The sequence below is a fragment of the Malania oleifera genome, chromosome 6 (genome assembly GCF_029873635.1).
Source record: "Malania oleifera isolate guangnan ecotype guangnan chromosome 6, ASM2987363v1, whole genome shotgun sequence".
Taxonomy (NCBI): domain Eukaryota; kingdom Viridiplantae; phylum Streptophyta; class Magnoliopsida; order Santalales; family Ximeniaceae; genus Malania; species Malania oleifera.
Window position 1 is genome coordinate 100,987,371 of NC_080422.1, and position 20,430 is coordinate 101,007,800.

General features: G+C 36.5%; 1 protein-coding gene across 3 annotated transcripts; it reads right to left on the reverse strand.

Moving 5' to 3' along the window:
- Positions 1-2,204: 2,204 nt before the first annotated feature.
- LOC131157259 (uncharacterized) lies at positions 2,205-20,430 on the reverse strand. Of its 3 annotated transcripts, XM_058111260.1 has the most exons (4): positions 20,096-20,430; positions 19,903-19,985; positions 19,529-19,619; positions 2,205-2,469 (listed from the first exon to the last, which is right to left on the reverse strand). In XM_058111260.1, the coding sequence occupies exons 1-4, from the start codon at positions 20,344-20,346 to the stop codon at positions 2,439-2,441; spliced, it is 456 nt and encodes a 151-aa protein (XP_057967243.1). In that variant the 5' UTR covers positions 20,347-20,430; the 3' UTR covers positions 2,205-2,438. The 3 variants fall into 3 exon arrangements, with proteins under 3 accessions (XP_057967243.1, XP_057967244.1, XP_057967242.1); XM_058111261.1 differs by lacking the exon at positions 19,529-19,619 and having other exon boundaries at positions 2,205-2,479; positions 20,096-20,361; XM_058111259.1 differs by lacking the exon at positions 2,205-2,469 and having other exon boundaries at positions 19,190-19,619; positions 20,096-20,361.

Below are 20,430 nucleotides of genomic sequence, written 5' to 3' on the forward strand. Positions count from 1 at the left end.
ATAAATTATCGTATTTATTGTTGTTATGATCAATTATAATAATGAATTTTTAAAATATGAGTTGTAGTGTGAATTTTCTTAAAGTTTTGATCGATTCTAAGATGTTTTTGGAAGAAGTTTTTTTACTGACACTACTACAACACGCACAATTCTTCGAGATAAAAAATATTTCCATTACTTGAATATATCTTCAACAAATGTTAATAAAATATCTGATTCTACAAGTTTGATTGAAGACACCGGAAGAACTAATATAAAGTTACTCAATGATACTTTATTACAAATTGATGAAACTTTATATTCCAACAGATATAAAAGAATCTATTAAACTTTAAAAATTTTAAACTCAATGGATATTACATTTAAACTATAAATGAAGGCAGTAAAGAATTCATTTATATTACTGCTATTGTTTCTAGGAAGAAATAAATTTAGAAAAATTGTCAATTTTATTTTTCTGGATTGTGTCATACAAAGATTAAAGTAGTTGAATCATATAATGTCTTGCACTAGAAGTGCAATGATTCAAAGTTATTTACACTTTGGCATGATCGTCTTGGACATCCTAGAGATGTAATGATGCAAAGATTCATTGAGAATTCACATGATCATCCTAAAGAACCAGCAGATTCTTTTATCAAGTGATTTCATGTATACTGCTTGCTCTAATGGAAAATTAATTGTCAAACAATTTATTTCAAAGGCAAGTTTTGAATCTCCTAGTTTCTTACAAAGAATTCATTATGATATATACGAACCAATACATCCACCATCTGGATCATTTAGATATTTCATAGTCTTAATTTATGCATCTACTAGATGGTCATATGTTTCTCTACTTTCTACTTGTAATATTGCATTTGCTGGACTTCTTTCTCAACTGATTAGATTACGAGCTCATTTTTTTTATTATCCAATTAATTCAGTTTGCTTGGATAATGCTGGTGAATTTACATCCCAAATTTTTTATAACTATTACATGTCACTTGAAATAGATGTTAAACATCCCGTTGCTCATATTCATGCACAAAGTGGTTTAACTAAATCGTTTATTAAGAGACTTCAACTCATTGCTAGACCTATGATTATGAGAACCAAATTACTTTTGAGGACATGCTATTCTTCATGCCGTATGTTTAGTTTGTATAAGGTCAAATGCTTACAATAAACTTCCACCCATGCAATTATGGATTTTAAAATTTTTCTTTATTTAAAAACGAATAAAATTATTAGTGTGCAAAAATAAGAGAGAGAAGAGTTTTAAAAATAAATTTTTTTAAAAAAATAGCGGCCTAGGCATAGAGGGAAGAGTTTAGAAATAAATATAAAAAATTTAGTAGCTGGGTGGCCTAGAGAGAGAGAGAGTAGATCAGGAGAGAGAATGGACAAGCAAACAAAAACAAAAACAAAGCTTGGATGAAATAAAAGAAAAAAAAAAATCAGTGTCAACTAAACCCAAAACCGGAGGTAGAGCCTCTGGTTTTGGGGTTGCATTTTTCAAAATTAAACTACTAAAGCAAAGAAACAAAGTTGAAAAAATGCGAGTGAAATTATATTGGAAAAACCACTTTGACTACATGCATCTACTTCTACATGGGGCTTACCCCTTTAATTTTCACCCCCCAATTAAGTAGACATAAGATTTAGATTCAAATTCCTTATCAACAATGGAACTTGTTCTTTTATTTTTTTGGGTTTTGCACTGAATTTTCACGTGTCCGTTTTACGATTCACGTGACTAATCTTGCGTCCCTTAAAACCGATCCCACAATTTCAAAGGGAGATAAATTTCAAAAATCCAGGGACGAAAACGAACCCGAGAGGACAGTGAAAAGTTATGATTTGAAATTTTGAAATGTGAAAATTAGTTTTTATTTTATTTTTATTTTTAATGTTGCCTCCTTCAACAATTACAAAAGTGCTATAAAGCAGATAGCCCATTGCTCTAAAGCAGACAGCCCATGGTTTGTTGCTTCCTTTTCTTCATTAAATGTCAAATGAGTTATAGTGAAATAATTAAGTACACATAATTTTGATCCTAATACTTTTAATTAGAACAAATAAATTGTAAAAATTTTGAATTTATAACAAATTGCACAACTAAACAAATCCTTCATTTTCTACTTTTTAACACAATTCTTGAAAAAAAAATCTTGAAAAGCTATACTACATATATATATATATATACTAAACAAGGGACCTGGTAAAAAAAAAAAACAAGCAAATTTGCTTGTTTGGAAGTTATTATTCAACTACAACCTAAAACAAGGGATAGAGTTTTCATTTCAATAATGAAAGGAATTTAAGAATGCAAGTCCCAAAATGTGCCAAAGGCAATTCATGCTGTCAATACAATCAAGCTACAATATTATCTGCTGCAGCCAATAGAAGTGTGTAGTTGAAGAGGTATAGGTCTTCTCATCCCAAGCTCTGCGCATTCACTTGCTCTCGATATCATACAAATCAGTTCTAAGTATATCTATTAAGGAGAGAACGAAAATACTCTAAGAGAAAAATATAAACATACAACATCATTTTGTGAAACAAAGTAGGACATTTGTAGACCTCACACAAGAAAAAGAAAATTCAATGTTTCAATAGCAATTTTGTGTGTGTGTGTATGTGCGCGAGGTGTTTTCCATGAAACCATACTTTTTCTACATCAGCCGTGCTCAACAGTTAGGAGTGAATTCATCGACACTACCTGATACAATGCAGAGGACCATTCCCTGAAGATGCCACATCGATTCATGTATCCAAGTTGAAGTGGCGAGGAAGAAAGGAAGTATTGGTTGGAAAACTTTCAACATTCAGAAATCATTTCATGGTCGTCCAGTCATGTGCCATCCTATTGTTTTCTTCATGTGGCAGAGTTGTCTTTTCAGTTGCAATTTCTTAGATATCAAGAGATGCTTTAAGATCACTGTACCTTTATGTTAACTAGAATGACTCCATTTTACATTGCAAACTTGCTTGATCCAAACAGGGCATAGGTACATGTATTGGTGGGTTTGTGCTTACTAAAACGGATGGAGTTGTTTCCCGTTTTATTATTAAAATAAAATAAAGTATTAAATAATACTTTATTTGGAAAAAAATTTCTCAATCTAATGCTCACATAATCTCGCAGCTTGGTATCGCAAGATTTAAACAAATCTCGTAGTACCAAGCTGCGAGATTTAACACCCGTCAGGAAACTGGAGGCTGCGAGATATATATGTAGAGGCCAAATCTCGCAGGTTGATCCTGCAAGATTTGCATGGCGTGTTCGAGTCGAGATGAGGGTGGTGTCGTTGTTGATGGCGTGGAGTTTGGAGCCGTCAAAGTAGTCGAGGAAGACATGGAGGCTGAGCATGTTTTTTATGACGGTGAGGGAGTATTGATGGCCGGTAATGGCGGACATGGCGGCATTGTTGAGGGTGGGGACGGTGATGGTCTAGCAACTATTGATCTCGTCGTCAAGCTTCGTCTGGGATTAATTTTACGAATTAAAAAAATTTCAGGAGCTTTTGATCATTGATCTGTCTAGAGAATGTAGAGGAACAATGGCAAGTAGAAACCTTTCACTGCAATGACTCTCTCTTCCTCCTCCGACAGCGTCTTTGGGCTCCCTACCCCAGCTACCAGAAAGCTATGATTCAATAGCAAATCTAACTAAAGATCTCCTTTACTTTTTTTTATTTCAAATTTTTAGCATACAAATTTACTATTATAATATATATAACTGCACCATCCCACAGTTTTTGTCAGTCTCAATATCATTTCAATCTCTTCAGTAAAATCCCCAACTACCCTACCCCAGCTGCCTTCAATTCAAAAGAAAAATAGATAACAGAGATGACATATATATTCCAGCTGAGCATGCATCATTACACATACATTGTGGAAATTGGGCTTTTGTCGCAGCAAAGAAGGAAAAGGATGTGCTCCGAAATTGCCATGGGCAAGTGGCAGACGCCCCATCACTCACATCAGTTTCCTCTAAAGTGCAACTTGACCTCTCATTGGGTTTGGTAGATACCCTAATTTTTACCTGGCCTTCCTGGAAAGACTCGGTATAATAAAATTTGACTCTAAACCCTGAAAATTTGAGGACCCTTTTTGAGAAGCCCGATGTCTTAAATTGAGTCTCGATGCTTTAAATTGAGTCCCAGAATTGTGAATCAAGTCCTAATATGTTAAACCGAGTCCCAGTATCTTTAGTCGAGTCCCGATACTTTTATTTGAATCCTAGTATTTTAAATTGAGCCCCGATGTTTTTAACCGAGTCCTAGTATTTTAAATTGAGTCTTTTAAATTTAAATTGAGTCTTGCAATTTTTAATTGAGTTTCAATCTTTAAACTCAGTCTTTCAAATTTTTGAAGGGGAGTTCTAAAATTAAATCCGAGAGTTCCCGAATGGAGTCGTTTAAGTTTAAATTGGGTCTTTTAAATTGAGTTTTCTATATTTGAATCGTTTTTATTTTTGAATTCGGGTCCGCCGTTGCCAGAAACCGAGTTTGAATTCTCAAACCCGGGTCTTTCCTTTTGCAAGACAAAATTGGACAACAAAAAATATAAATAAATAAGAAACTCAAATGAATACAAATTAAGTTGATCAATGAGTCATACTCCCATTTTGACTAAGACATCATCCTAGTCAAAGCTTACACAAATGTTTACATGATGGTTACCATTCAATGTACGTAAGTAATCACAAGTAAACATAATGCATTGAGCAAGCTTGGTTCATGACATAATGACATATTATGATTTGAAGAAGTTAAATAATAATATTGAAAAGCATGATGCCAGAGACACAAATTATGGTTCAAATTATCTTGATTATGAAATAAAGGGGTTGATTTGGATGACCTATTTGTTTTGTTCTTGAGGAGAGAAACAAGAATCAATAGCATGTTCATCTACGCTGTTAGTTTTTATTATCTATTATTAGCTTCCATATCTAATGAAAATTGTTGAAAATCAAAGTAACTTAACATCAAAATGTTAATATTACATAATAATTTAAGTGTTTATAATTCTTTAGCGAAGATTTAAAATTATTTTTTCATATCTATATGAAATTTAAATAAAATTGACAAAAAAAATATCTTTAGATTTTTCAAATTTATGAAATTTACAAATTTCCAAAAGAAAACAAAAAAATGAATAAATTACAATAACTAAAAAATAATTACAGTTGATTTCTTTTTCTTTTTTTTTAATTTGTATTCATTTGGATTTTCTTTCTAGCAATGAATGTTTTCCTTAACAAAACAATGTTTTGTTTACTCATTTGTTGTGGAATGGTTGTCCAATTTAATTTTTATTCATTTGAGTTTCTTATTTATTTATTTTTTTGTTGTCCAATTTTGTCTTGCAAAAGGAAAGACCCGGGTTTGAAAATTCAAACTCGGTTCCTAGCAACGGCGGACCCAAATTCGAAAATAAAAACGATTCAAATAAAGAAAACTCAATTTAAAAGACCCAATTTAAACTCAAACGATTCCATTCAGGAACTCTTGGACTCTATTTTAGAACTCCCCTTCAAAAATTTGAAAGACTCAGTTTAAAGATTGAAACTCCATTAAAAATTACAGGACTCAATTTAAATTTAAAAGACTCAATTTAAAATACCGGGACTCGATTAAAAACATCGGGACTTAATTTAAAATACTAGGATTCAAATAAAAGTACCGGAACTCGACTAAAGATACTGGGACTCGGTTTAACATATCGGGACTTGATTCACAGTTTTGGGACTCAATTTAAAGCACCGAGACTCAATTTAAGACACCGAGACTCAATCGGGCTTCTCAATAAGGGTCCTCAAATTTTTAGGGTTTAGAGTCAAATTTTATTATACTGAGTCTTTTCCAGGAAGGCCAGGTAAAAATTAGGGTATCTACCAAGCCCAATGAGAGGTCAAGTTGCACTTTAGAGGAAACTGATGTGAGTGATGGGGCGTCTGCCACGTGCCCATGGCAATTTCGGAGCACATCCTTCCTTTTTCCCTCTTTGCTGCGACAAAAGCCCAATTTCCACAATGTATGTGTAATGATGCATACTCGGTTGGAATATATATGTCATCTCTGTTATCTATTTTTCTTTTGAATTGAAGGCAGCTGGGGTAGGGTAGTTGGGGATTTTACTGAAGGGATTGAAATGATATTGAGACTGACAAAAACTGTGGGATGGTGCAGTTATATATATTATAATAGTAAATTTGTATGCTAAAAATTTGAAATAAAAAAAGATAAAGGAGATCTTTAGTTAGATTTGCTATTGAATCATAGCTTTCTGGTAGCTGGGGTAGGGAGCCCGAAGACGCTATCGGAGGAGGAAGAGAGAGCCATTGCAGAGAAAGGTTTCTACTTGCCATTGTTCCTCTGCATTCTCCAGGTAGATCGACGATCAAAGCTTTTGAAATTTTTTTAATTCGTGAAATTAATCCCAGACGAAGTTTGACGACGAGATCAATAGTTGCCAGACCATCATCGTCCTCGCCCTCAACAATGCTGTCATGTCCGCCATTACCGGCCATCAATACTCCCTCGCCGTCATAAAAAACATGCTCAGCTTCCATGTCCTCCTCGACTACTTTGACTACTCCAAACTCCATGCCATCAACAACGACACCACCCTCATCTCGGGTCGAACACGCCATGCAAATCTCGCAGGACCAACCTGCGAGATTTGGCCTCTACGTATAAATCTCGCAACCTCAGTTTCCTGACGTGTGTTAAATCTCGCAGCACCAAGTTGCGAGATTACGTGAGCATTAGATTGAGAATTTTTTTTCCAAATAAACATTATTTAATTTAATTTTATTTTAATAATAAAACGGGAAAAAACTCAAAACAGATGTGCCTTAATATTTTCAATTTACATACCGTGTTTAACATAGCCAGGGTTAAACATACTACTCAACTTCTTTTTCTTCGGATAAACTATGAATGCTATATCCTAGAAACACAAGTCATTTCCATGTTTTCTTTTACCCTGGTGAATAGAATAATGGTTGATAGCCGAACTCAAACTAAAGGGCAATCTGCTGTCAGAGCAGATAATAATTTCAAAATGAGATCGCATAATTTGCACAGCACAAGTAGCTTATAGCCTCATACACTTCCACTTGCTGTCCTATTCTAGTAGATTGTTCTGGATCCCTTTGACCCATCAACAAAAATTAAACTCTAAGGTGTTGCTTTGCTCGTAGAGTCTAAGATGCCATAAGGACTGACATGCACCAGGAATCTTATGTCCAAGAATGAAATATCTCTTGCCCCCAGGGCGTGGCTCAGTTGGTAGGGCGGACCTTGGGAGTGCCTTTCACGAGGTTAGGGCTTTCTCCCCTCCTGGGTTCGATTCCTGCTGTTGGGTTCCTGAATTTACCTCCTCATGGTGTTGTGGGGTCACTCCATGGGGCGTGAGATTAGTCGCAGACCGTTAAAACGGACGTGGACACCCAAGACGTCACCTAAAAAAAAAAAAATGAAATATCTCTCTGGTAAGAGTATGTATGCAGCTTCTTATCATTGGCTTTTGAGAAATACACCTGTACCATTAGGTTGGCTTGTCATCCTAAGATCACATGATGACATGAATTATCTCACCAAAAGGAGGAGCCATTTTAGAAGCGTAATGCTAAGTCGAGGGTTGCCCTCTAGGATCACATTCACCAAAAGAAAGCGAAACCACTTTTTGAAGAGACGAAATTAACTTTTCCTAAACATAGAAGAGTATCTCAATATCCAAAACCATGAAAGAACATTTCATATCATCATCCACAATAAGTCCACATCTACCACAAAAAACATTTGAGGAAAGGTAAAATTATGCCGCAAAGAATCTAGAAATTTAAGGGGGGCAACTTGGGAGTTGGGAACCCCACACCCTGGGGGGCCCTTTTTCTTCCGGGGATGATGAGGATCTCAGGTTGTAAATGTACAGGTGAAACACGGATCCCACCCACCCAATCAAATCCAGTGCTTGGACCATTCTTGACTTAAGTTTATTCATTATTCAGTCCTAGATTAGGACTTCATGTAAAAAAAATTGCTGAATTTTGAACATATGGCACACATTACATGTTCATGTCTCCTGTAGTTTATGGCCAATTTGGTAAAAAAAAGTTATGCAATCACCAAGTGCCTGTGAAAAAAGGTAGAAAAGTTGGAATTGTGATCAACAAAAAAGGAAAGCGGGAGTTCTGAATGGGAAAAACCACTATTAAGCCTGAACTATTATCAATACAAAAATTTTGAGCTGTAGTTTCAGAAGTGTGTGGAACAACACAGGTACAGAAAAAATAAAATAAAGAAAGGAATGTAGGTTTTATGGTAGTATGCTTCAAGTAGAAACATGTTGGGTGCCCTATATTTGCCAGATGTGGATTGTAATTTTTGTTCACATATCTTTTAAATTGAACTTAGTTGAGTTATAAGCTTTTATCCATAACATTTAACAATAAATAAGTCTTGCTTGACAATTCAAAGCTAAGCTTCCATTCTCTAAAGTTTGCAATAATCTTGATCTTAGTCATATAGAAATCTTCCATTGTGCAATATGAATATCTATTCCATTCTTTTCATTCCGTGGAAAACAAGTTTAAACTTTAAAGACATTTCCCAAAACGCTGCTCCCTAAGGCTTTGCAAGCCAAGACTTTCACTACCCATGAAGCCAAAAACCTGAAAGAATTTTGTGAAACAAACCAAATGCTAGACGCAATTCCTAGAGAAAACAGGCAAGAAATCCTAGTGTGAGACCTAAATTAGTGTAATTTATAAATTCTAAACATTATTGTGCCTATTTTAAAACCTTAAGCCTTTTCCAAGTTTTGAACATCTGCCCCAGCAACTGCTGTCCATAATTTTCAATAATTAATTCGTTCAAACCCATATTCTACTCTGATCACTGGTTTCACTGTTGGAGGAAGATGGTAATGGGAAGATTTATTCTCATTTCCCTTTTTTGAGGCACAGATATGGCAGGCAATTTGAATTTGAGGTGTCGCCTACAAATTTTCATTTAATACAAAAACAAGGTTTTTCATTAAAGAAGAATAATGTACAAAAAAGAGAAAAAGAAATACTCCTATAAAGAAATCTTTAAGCTGGATTTGGAGAAGTCTTATGAGTAGGATGCTCACACATGAATAGGGCTTGGGAGTGATCAGGGGCCTAACTGATGTTGGAGGAATGAGGTGGAGGTTTTACATCTTCAATTTGCCTAGGATACTACACTGTTTCTTGAGGACAATATTGAGAAATTCTGAAAGGCAATTAATTCGTTACAAATTTTCAAAATAGCTTTCGGGATTAAAGATCAACTTGTCCAAGAGTGGCAAGCACTAATGTAGGAGGCAAAGATTTAGAGGGGTTTATGGCCTTGGTGGGTTGTGCTGTGGTGGAATGGCTACTCTCCTATCTTGGACTCTATCTTGAAGGCAAACCCAAATCCGTGGATTTTTAGGATCCTGTGATTGAGAGGGCGGGCAAAGGTGTACTTATCCTTGGGGGGCCTTACTGTCTTCATAAGTGCTGCTCTCTCTAACATCCCTATTTACTTCGTATCTTTTTTCAGAGTCAAGAGTGTTGCTAGGATTTTTGAGGATGATGCATGACTTTCTCCAATTGAGTTTTGGAGAGAATAAAAGAGATAATCTTGTATGTTAGGAATTTTTCAGACCCAAATTAGAAGGGGCATTGGGACTTACTAATGTGGTTTTCAAAAACCTCTCTCATTCTCTCTAATGGGAAAATGGTTGTGGACGTTCCCCCTTAGAGGTAAACTCCTTATGGCACTAAGTGTTTAAAAGTATTTATGGGGTTCATCAGAATAGGAAGATTCTAAAAGAAGTGGCTTTGTTTCTTATGCTAGCCCCTGGAGGTTTGTGTCTCAGATTGCTAGTATTTTCTTTCCCCCTCACCTGTTTCAAAGTGGATAATTGTAACAAGGTACCTTTTTGGGGATGCTTGGTTGGGTGAAGGCTCGTTGGAGTGGGTAGTGCCTCACTTGTTTAAACTGTCTACCCTTCACAATGCACCTGTCAGCACCTCTTTTTCTTCTGAAGGGGGCTCTTGTTCTTGGGAATTTCATTTTTTTCCAGAAATCTCAATGAAAGAGAGGTTGACAAGCTTACCCCTTTAGTCAACACTCTGAATCATTTCATTCCATCTAACAGGAGAAATGAGAGGGAGCGAGAGGGTGACCCATCAGGTTCCTTTTTCGCTAAATCTTTCTTCCTTCACCTCCTCAAATCTCCTCCACCCAGTTTCCTCACTTGGAACCACATTTATTGGAAGCCAGAGGTTCCCTTCAAGATTCAAACTTTATCTGGACTGTGACATTGAACAGGCTTCACACGCACAACTCGCTACAGATTAGAAGTCCCTGCAAGGCTCTCAATCCCAACATGCATATGATGTGCCACAAGTCCAATGAGACGAAAATTTACTACTTCGGGTGTTGCAGGATTGTAAACCATCTCCGTAGTGCAATTTTCTTGTTTTGGTGAAGCTTGGGCGCCATTTCGGGTGGTGGGCAAGTTTTTACTTGTGTGATATTAGGGTTTTGGCAAAAGCAGGGAGAATTTTAATGGTGTAGCACAACTTTTGCTATTTTGGGGACCTTATAGATTGAGAGGAAAGCAAGAACCTTCAATGATTGCACATCCGCCCCTTGTTTATCATGGGATAAAGCAGTGTTCTCAGCTTCTCTATGGGCAAATTCCTTTGGGTTTTTTAGGGGATTGCCACTGCACGATCTTGTTAGGAGTTGGAATTGTCATTTTTTTCGGTTGTTTCCTTCAACTCTTTGGAGGGCATCTTGTTCTTGACATATTGTACTTATTGTTCAACTATCAATATAATTTTTTTCCTAAAAAACAGAAGAAAAAACTGCAATAAAAAAAAAAAAAAAGCCTGCCAAACTTGCTATAGATTCAAAAAACACACGCCTTTAAAATAACCAACTGCAGAAGATCAAAGTGAATCTTTAAAATGAATCCTATCCCAAAGCTAATGATACTCATTTTCCCCCATTAAGATGCATGCATTCTGTTCCAACCAAAAAACCCCCACAAAACTGCTAAAATCCGACATCTCCATAATGCCAGGCTATCTCTACTTCCAAAACATGTAAAGTGAATAGCTAACAAATCCTTCAAACTCTAGTAAAACCTAGTTCTTTCCAAATAAACTAAGCAACTTATTCCAAACCCTCCAAGTAAAAGAACAATTTAGAAAAAAGATGAGAAGTGGATCATTAATTGTCAACAGATTGTTGACGGTTCAAAGGCCCCCATCTCTCGAACAAGTCATTGGAACTAACTCTACCAAGAACAACAACCATATAAAAGCCTTAATCTCAGAGGGCACTTTGGCCTTCCAAAAACATATTAGCTCTAATCAAATGCTCAAGAAAAAATTTACAAGAATAAACTCCAAAAATGCCCAAACCCCATGACCGATTGTCCCTCTGGACGGACAACATCCACCAACAACAACAAAAAAGAAGAGAGCTCTCCGACCTAAATAGCTATGAAAATAGAGATCTCAAGAGGTACTATACCCATTAGAGATCAAAAAGGAAGAAATAACATAATTAAGCACCAAGAAAAGATGACAGAGACAAGGAAAACAGATGAAAAGCAAAGGATCACCAATCAAATGTCTTCCCAAAAGTGAATTTGAGAACCCTTACAGTCTTAACCAAAACAAGTTTAGTATAAGGGATAAAATCTCATTGAAATAAACCTCCAAGGACTCCTGAAAAACATATTGTTCCATATTTGCATCCCACTTATTTACTTGCATACTGAATTTACTTTAAATAATTTTGTGCCATATGGGGCATTCTCCTCTAACTTTCTAAGGGAAACCACCAAAGCCATTTATCCATTAAAGCATTGTTTTTAGACCAAGGCCCAACGCCCTTCCATCTTAAACCTACAAATAATCTCCCAACTAACCAAAGGATCCCTTTCTCCCTTACCCCAAACCAAAGGAAATCTCTCATAACTTTCTCAATTTTACTAAATACCCCTCCAAGAATTATAAAAATGGACAAAAAATAGAAAAAGATACCAAAAAGATAAGCCTGAATGAGAGTGACACAACCTCCTAGAGAAAATAAAGCACCCTTCCACCCATCTAGATGCTTAGACAGCTCGGATTACCACCCAAAGAATCCCCTAAATAAGTAAGGCCACTATAGAATACCACACCCAGCTAAGTAGGGCCTCACTGGGGAAAAGGTTATGGACATTTATGATGGATAAGAATGAGTGCTGGAGGAATCTGGTTGGGGCTAAATATGGATGGAACAATCATAGGTGGACTACTAAGGAGGAGAGGAAGGGTTTTGGGAGAATATAAAAAGAGGCTGGGAGACTTTTTTTTCCCCCCTGAGAGGAGGGGGGTATGCCTTTCATGGTGGAGACAGGAATCTGTCCCACTCTAGCATGACTGGTGGTGTAGAGATGCCCTAAAACTGCAATAACCAGTTCTATTTGCTGGCCAGAAACAAAAATGATGTGGTGAGCTCTTGTTTGCATTTTTCACATCTTGGGGTTACGTGGGATGTGCGCACAATCTGCCAAACACCAACTATCAGGTGAAGAAGAATACGGTGAAATAGAATAAATTCAATAAACAAAGTGGGACTTTTTATGTGAGATCCTTGTATAGAATCTTTGAGTCAAGCCATTGCATTATTGAAAACAATTAGTTACAGTTGAGATTTTGATTAAAATGAATGACCTAACTTGAAGATAGGTCTCTCTCTCTCTATTTATAGTAAAACTAAATACACTCTAATGATAATAATACCCTTACTAACTCTCACTAATTAACATACTACACTTAATAATAATAGTACTAAAAGACATAAATAACCTCTAACACTCACCCTCAAGCTGGAGCATAAATGTCATAAGCTCCTAGCTTGTTACAAAATAAATTTAACACGAGCACCCCTCAAAGCTTTGGTAAACAAATCAGCAAGGTGCATATCAGACTTCACATAAGTGATAGTAATGAGCTTCTGCACAAGTTTCCCTCGAACAAAGCAGCAATCAACTTCAATGTGCTTCGTCTGCTCATGAAAGACCAGGTTGGAGGTGATATGAAAAGCAACTTGATTATCACGCATCAACTTCATAGGCTGAGAATGTGAAAACCCCAATTCTTCCAACATGTTCTTCAACTAAAATATTCGCAAGTAGTGTGAATCATAGCTCTATATTCTGATTCAGCACTTGACTTGGTCACCACAGTTTGTTTCTTACTCTTCAAAGAAACCAAATTACCACCAACCAAGATACAATACCCGATTGTGGATCTCCAGTCAGAAAGCGACCTAGCCCAATCTGCATTTCTATATCCATGGATATAAGTGTGATCTTGATCACGATAATAAAGAACTCTCCCAGGTGCACCTTTGAGACATCGCAAGATGAAAATTATTGCATCCCAATGGTTTATCCTCGGAGAATCTAGAAACTAACCCAAAACACTTGTTGCAAAAGATACATCTAGCCAAGTGACTATGAGATAATTCAACTTTCCAACAAGTCTCTTGCATTGTCTGGGATTAGGTAGCATTATCATCCATATCCGGCACTAACTTGCTGTTAAGATCCATAGGTGTATCAACCAGTTTAGACCCAGCAATCCAATTTCATCCAATAGATCAAGAACATATTTCCTCCATGACAAAATAGTTCCCATAAGAGATCTAGATACTTTTATACCCAAGAAGTATTTCAATGGTCCCAAATCCTTAGTTTGAAACTTAGTCTGTAGAAAAAGTTAAAGACTCTGATTACCTTTATCACCATCACCTGTGATAACAATATCATCCACATAAACAACAAAAAAGATCCTATCCAATGAAGTATGACGATTAAACAAAGAATGATCCAACTACACACCGTCAAAGACCAAACTCAAGTACTATAACATTGAAAACTACCAAACCGTGCTCTAGGAGACTGTTTTAAACCATATAGTGCCTTCTTGAGCCGACACACTAAGCATGACTCCCTTTAAGCAACAAACCAAGGTGGTTGCTTTATATAGACCTCCTCCCTCAAGGTCACCATGCAAGAAGGCACTCTTCACATCTAACTGATGCAGAGACCAGTGACAAGTAGCAGCCAATGAGATGAACAAATGTAGTGATGCAATTTTGGCAATCGGACAAAAAGTGTCAAAATAATCCAAACCATATACCTGAGTATACCCCTTAGCAACAAGACGGGCTTTTAGATGAGCCATAGAACCATCAGGGTTGACTTTCACAATGTAAACCCAGCGACAACCAACCATAGACTTGTCAAGAAGAAGTGATACCAAGTCCTAAGTGTCATTGTCCTAAAAAGCATTCATCTCTTCAACCATAGCATTCCTCCACCCAGAGTGGGCTAAGGCTTCCAAAATAGATTTAGAAAGGATAGTAGATGATAGAGCAATAACAAAACAATAATAGGAGGGTGATAAGAAGTCATAACAAACACAGCTATGATACCATGTTGGATTCCCACTTCACCTAAAAGCTTAAGCTGTTAGGTTGTGGGCCAACAATGTATATCAAACTTTAACACTCCCTTGCACATGTAGCCCGACAGCACATGGAAAGATAAACACACGATAAATAAGACCCATGATAGGAACAAAATAATTATCTTTAAACGCCACACAATAAATGCGGGCAACAAAACTAAAACCCATGACCTCCTAGTAACTAGCTCTAATACCATGTTGAGATTTTGATTAAAATGAGTGACCTAACTTAAAGATAGGTCTCTCTCTCTCTCTCTCTATTTATAATACAAATTAAATACATTCTAATGACAATAATACCTTATTAACTCTTACTAATTAACATACTAACACACTTAATAATAATAATAATAATAATAAAAGACATAAATAACCTTAATAATTACCATGAAAGGCTACTTGGAAAACTAGACCCTTCCCTAAAGGTTGCCTTTTTCACTTGGGGAAGCAGCTTGGAATAAAATTTGATGTGTGAGTTGTGAAAATTTACAGAAAATGGGTGAACAAACATTACGTGTCTAAAGGAGGAAGTGAGACAGATCACCATCTCCCGATTTGTTGTAGTTGGACTAAAAACCTATGAAGTTACTTTAGTAACTTGTCTAACGAAAACCAAATAGAAGGCTTAAACTTAGAATTGTCAAATGAGGAAAAGACTAAAAATATAAGATTTATTCACAAAACTAGAGTTAACGAAATTAAGTTTACACTAAAAAAGATGAAAAATGGGAAAACTATGAGACCAGATAACATCCCAATTGAAGTTTGGAAATGCTTGGGTGATAACATAATTATATGGTTAACTAATTTATTTAATACAATTGTAAAAACTAAAAAAATGCTAGATGAATGGAGGAAAAACACTTTAATACCTATATACAAAAATAAAGGAGATATTCAAAATTGCAATAACCATCATGGAATTAAACTTGTGAGTCATACGATGAAACTATAGGAAAGGGTAGTTGAACAAAGATTAAGGTTAGAAACGAAGATCTCAAAAAATCAATTTGGTTTTATGCCTGGGAGATTTACCACAAAAGCTATTTATCTTTTAAGAAAATTAATGGAAAAGTTCAGGGAAAAGAAGAGGGACTTGCATATGATATTTATTGACCTTGAGAAAGCATATGATAGGATACCTAGGGAAGTTCTATGGTGGGTTTTAGAAAAAAAGGGTGTATGTTGTAGGTATACCGATGTCATTAAGGATATGTACGATGGAGTAATGACTAGTGTAAAGACTATAGATGGAGAAACTAGAGAATTTCCAATTACCATAGGTATACATCAAGGATCTGCTTTGAGTCCTTATCTTTTTGTTTCAGTGATGGACCTATTGACTAAGAGTATTCAAAAGGAGGTTTCATAGTGTATGTTGTTTGGAGATGATATTGTATTAATTGACGAAACTAAGGATGGAGTAGAGGCTGAGTTAGAATTATGGAGAGAAACTTTGGAATCTAGAGGCTTTAGGATAAGTAGAAATAAAATAGAATATAAGAAAAGTAATTTTAGTAATGATAGGAGGAATATTGGAGACAAAGTTAAACTTGATGATGAAGAAATAAATAGCACTTGTAGATTTCGATATCTTGGATCTATTATGCAAGCTGAAGGAGAAATTGAAGATGATGTAATACATAGAGTTAAAGCAGGTTGGGTAAAATGGAGAAGTGCTTCAAGTGTGCTATGTGATCGTAGAATACCTTTAAAATTAAAAGGGAAGTTTTATAGGACAGCTATAAGACCAGCTATGCTATATGGATCGGAATGTTGGGCGACGAAAAAACATAATATCCAAAAAGTAACAGTTGCCTAGATGAGAATGCTTAGATGGATGAGTGATATAACATTGAAAGATAATTTAAGGAATGAACATATTCGTGGTAAGTTAGGTGTAACTCCTGTAGAACATAAGATAAGGGAGGGACGACTCAAATGGTATGGATACTTGCAACGTAGGCCACATGGTGTACCTGTGAGGAAGTGTGACTTAGTTACTATGGGGGGCAATAGAAGGGGTAGGGGTAGACCTAAAATAACTTGAGAGGAGATAGTGAGTAAGGATTTAATATCCTTGAATTTATCAAAAGAAATGGTCCATGATCGCATAAATTGGCAGAAAAGGATTCATATAGCGGACCCTACTTAGTGGGACTAAGGCTTGGTTTTGTTGTTGTTGTTGTTGGACTAAAAGCCTGTGAGATTGTGCTTTGAGAATGATGGAAATCTGCTGCGTGGTAGCAGGTTCTGTTTCTGGTGAAGTGTGGGCATGAAAGGGTGTCTGGACAAATGAGGAGAAAGATTATAGAACGTAGAATTGATCCCATTCACTATTTTTTGGCTTGTACAGAGGGAGAGAAATTGCATGGCTTTTGAAGGTGTTGACACCCCTTCACACACTGTTAAGGATAGCAGGATTAAGAGTTAAGATACTTTTTTTGGTTTATTAGGCAGCATTCTGTAAATTGTCAATCTACCACTGATGTTGTTGATGACATTTTCTCTATAATTTCTTCAACAGCACTTGGGTGGAAGCCGTTGGTGCTTTTAATAAAGCTTTTCTTTGCTACCAAAAAAAAAAAAAAATTCTATTCTAATCTTATTACATTCATAAATTCTATTCTTTTCACTCACTTTTTAAAACCTTAAAATCAAAATGTTTCCTAATCCATAGCCACAAAAAAAAAAAAAGTTGTAAGCAGCAGCACTTAAAAGTGTCCTACATCATATACAAGGGACTCATCTCTGAATGTTTAAATTAATAATCACTGCTTTTGAAATAAAGTCGTATTTCAAATATGAAATGAGGCATTTCAGCCTTTGTCTATGAATATCCTTTTTCTTGCTCTGAAGCATGCTATTCATGAGAGCAACCTCAATCACTAGACTCCAACTGTCCAAGTGCCTCTGAATATTCAAAACAGCCATAGATACTTTTGAAACAAATGTGATTTTACTGTTAGGAATGAGCCACAATGGGCTCTTCCTAACTCAAACATAGTGCCAAATTGCCCATGCCAAGTGCCAACAGGCCCACAACGCATTGAACTAACTTGTGTTTATCCAACAATATTTGATTGACTACTGTATCATATCCAATTTCTACCATCATTTCAAAATCTCACCCCAATGGCCCAATATATTTCAAAATTCTGATTATCAGATGACTGTTTCAGACCATAAACAGCAATCGTCATGCGTGTCAATATAAAAGGCATATGTCAATAATAAAAAACAAGTGAATATCAAGCAGCAGAATAGGCACAGAATTCACACCATACCTATAAGTTTCATCCCATTTGAACAAATTGGAATCATCTATGTTAGCCAAACATAGTCTGAAATGAATGAATGAATGACTATTGTTCTCTTGGCCTCAAAAGGCTCAATTTATACAACCTTCTTACACACATGGATCACATGGATTAATCATATAAGGTAGGTATTTACACACACGGATCGCATGGGTTAATTCATACAAGGTAGGCATATGGGTCAAATGGGTTAATTCTTACATAGTAGGTATGTATACATAACTGTATTTACACATAGCTATATCTCGCTAAAAACCCACCCTCCCCCCTTTTTTCAAGCTCAAAGAGGTAAAGGGACCAACGTGAGTTTGGAAGCTAAGCGTTGAAAACAACTAGGATAAGGGGGCTTTGGTGAAGATGTCAGCTAGTTGTTCAAAGGAAGGAAGACAACTTAAGGAGCAATGGTGCAAGGAGGAGTGTGGCCATTTGTGATTGTGGTAGTCCACAAATCTGAGGTTGGAGAGGTGCACGCAAAGCCAGGCAACCTAGGAGCATATCTAAGCCCAAAAAGGGGAGCAAGGAACTATATCGCCTAGGAGCATATCTAAAGCTAGAGAGGGAAGCAAGGAGCTAGGAGCATATCCGAGCAAGGGGAGGGAAGCAAAAAGCTAGGGGCAAATATGAGCTTGGAGAGGTGAACAAGTAGCTAGGAGCAAATATAAGCAAGGAGGGGGGGAAAAGGAGCTAGGTGTAAATATGCGTTCAAAGAGGTGAGCAAGAAGCTAGGCAACTTGTGATGACATGTGCAAGCGGTGGAAATGAGGTGCACAAGAAGTGGTGCTGGTGTGCACATAATGGTCGAAAGAGAAATCCTATGGATGGTGGGAGATCTTCGCTAACCGTGGAGCGCCAAGAATGACAAAGGACTGATGATGGCAAGCAACGACATGAGGGAGCACTGCCATGGTGGAGGATTGGCAATAGCAAGTGGCAATGAGATGACAATGTGTCATTGGCAGTGTGCATTGTGGAAGAGCATAGTGAAGGAGAAGCTTTTCTTAGATATCATGTTGGATTACCACTTTACCTAAAATCTAAGTCATTAGATTGTGTGTCAAAAATGTATATCAAGCCTTAACACTCCGCCGCGTGTTGCCTGAATGCTCTTGGAGAGATAAGCACACAATAAACAACACCCATTATAGAGAATAAGACAAATTTTAACCAACAAACAATATACACAAACAAGAAGACTAGAGCCCAGGACATCTTGGCAACCATGGCACTAATACCATGTTAGCTAAGCATAGTTTGGAAAGAAACCATGAGTGAATGAATGTTTGTTATTCTCTTGGTCTCAAAGGATGAAAGGACTCAATTTATTCAACGTTCTTAGACACATGGATCACATGAGTTAATCCATAGAAGGTAGATATTTGTACACATGGATTAATTCATACAAGGGTAAGTATAGGGATCACATGGGTTAATTCATACAAGTTAGGTTTGTTTGCATGATTGTATTTACCCAGCTATATCTTGTTAACAATCTTATAATAGTGCAATATAGAATTAATCAAGCCATCTCATCACTAGCCTAACCAAATCACATGGGAGAACAATATGATCTAGATATCTCTAAGTAAATGCCTTACCTAAATAAAGGGTTCATTGAGTTTTAATTTCAGCTTGGCACAATTGTAATAAAAAAGGATACACCAAGTAAAAGCCATGAGCGAATGCCCCAGCTAATACTGCCGTGAACAAACGGTCCCTCACAACTGGATTCTTCCGCAATGAAATTCGAACTGGCAAATCAATTACAACTAAATGAACATACTGATCGTTGAAAAGGTGAGACCCAGATAGAAAAATAAAAAATAATTAAGCAAATTTTTTGAGAATTAAGAAGAAAGCAAGAAAGGGCAAGAGCTAAAACTGGGCTCTTCATCAGGGAAACTCAAATCGGCAAGTCAATTACATCCATACCAACACACTGATTATTCGATTTGGCGAAACCCAAATAGAAAAATAGAAAAGCAATGAAGAAAAAACCCACAACTAAATGAAAGCAAGAGAGTGAAAACTTACTGAGGGGAAGAATGGGGGCGTAGACGAGAGGAACCAGGAACTTGAAAGGGGCTCCCTTCTTTTGTTTCCTAACAGCACCCTCCCTACACCAGAATCACACCAAACTACTTTCAGGGAGAAAGAATGAGAAGGAGATGAAAAGGGTATTCAATCATGATTCATAAATAAATGAAAATATAAGAAAAGGACTCACTGGGTAGCGAGATCGGACGGCGACGCCATGGGAGACTCGAAAGCTTCTAAGAAAATCGTTCTATTTCTCAAATTTGATTCATTCAATCGCAGTTTTTTTAGTGCTTTGTCGAAATAAAAACGGGTTTTAAATAGAATAAAACCACAGTTTGATTGCGGCCAAACAGGCAAACATGGATTGACACGTTGAATGGCGGAAATTTGACGCTCGGAACAAATGGTAGGCTGACGGCGCCTGCAGCCTGCTGTCATGTGCGCATGAATTTGTCAAGTAAAAGCCTTTTTTTTTTCTTTTCTTTTTTCCCCTTTCCTTCGTGTCATGGTCCATTTTACTTC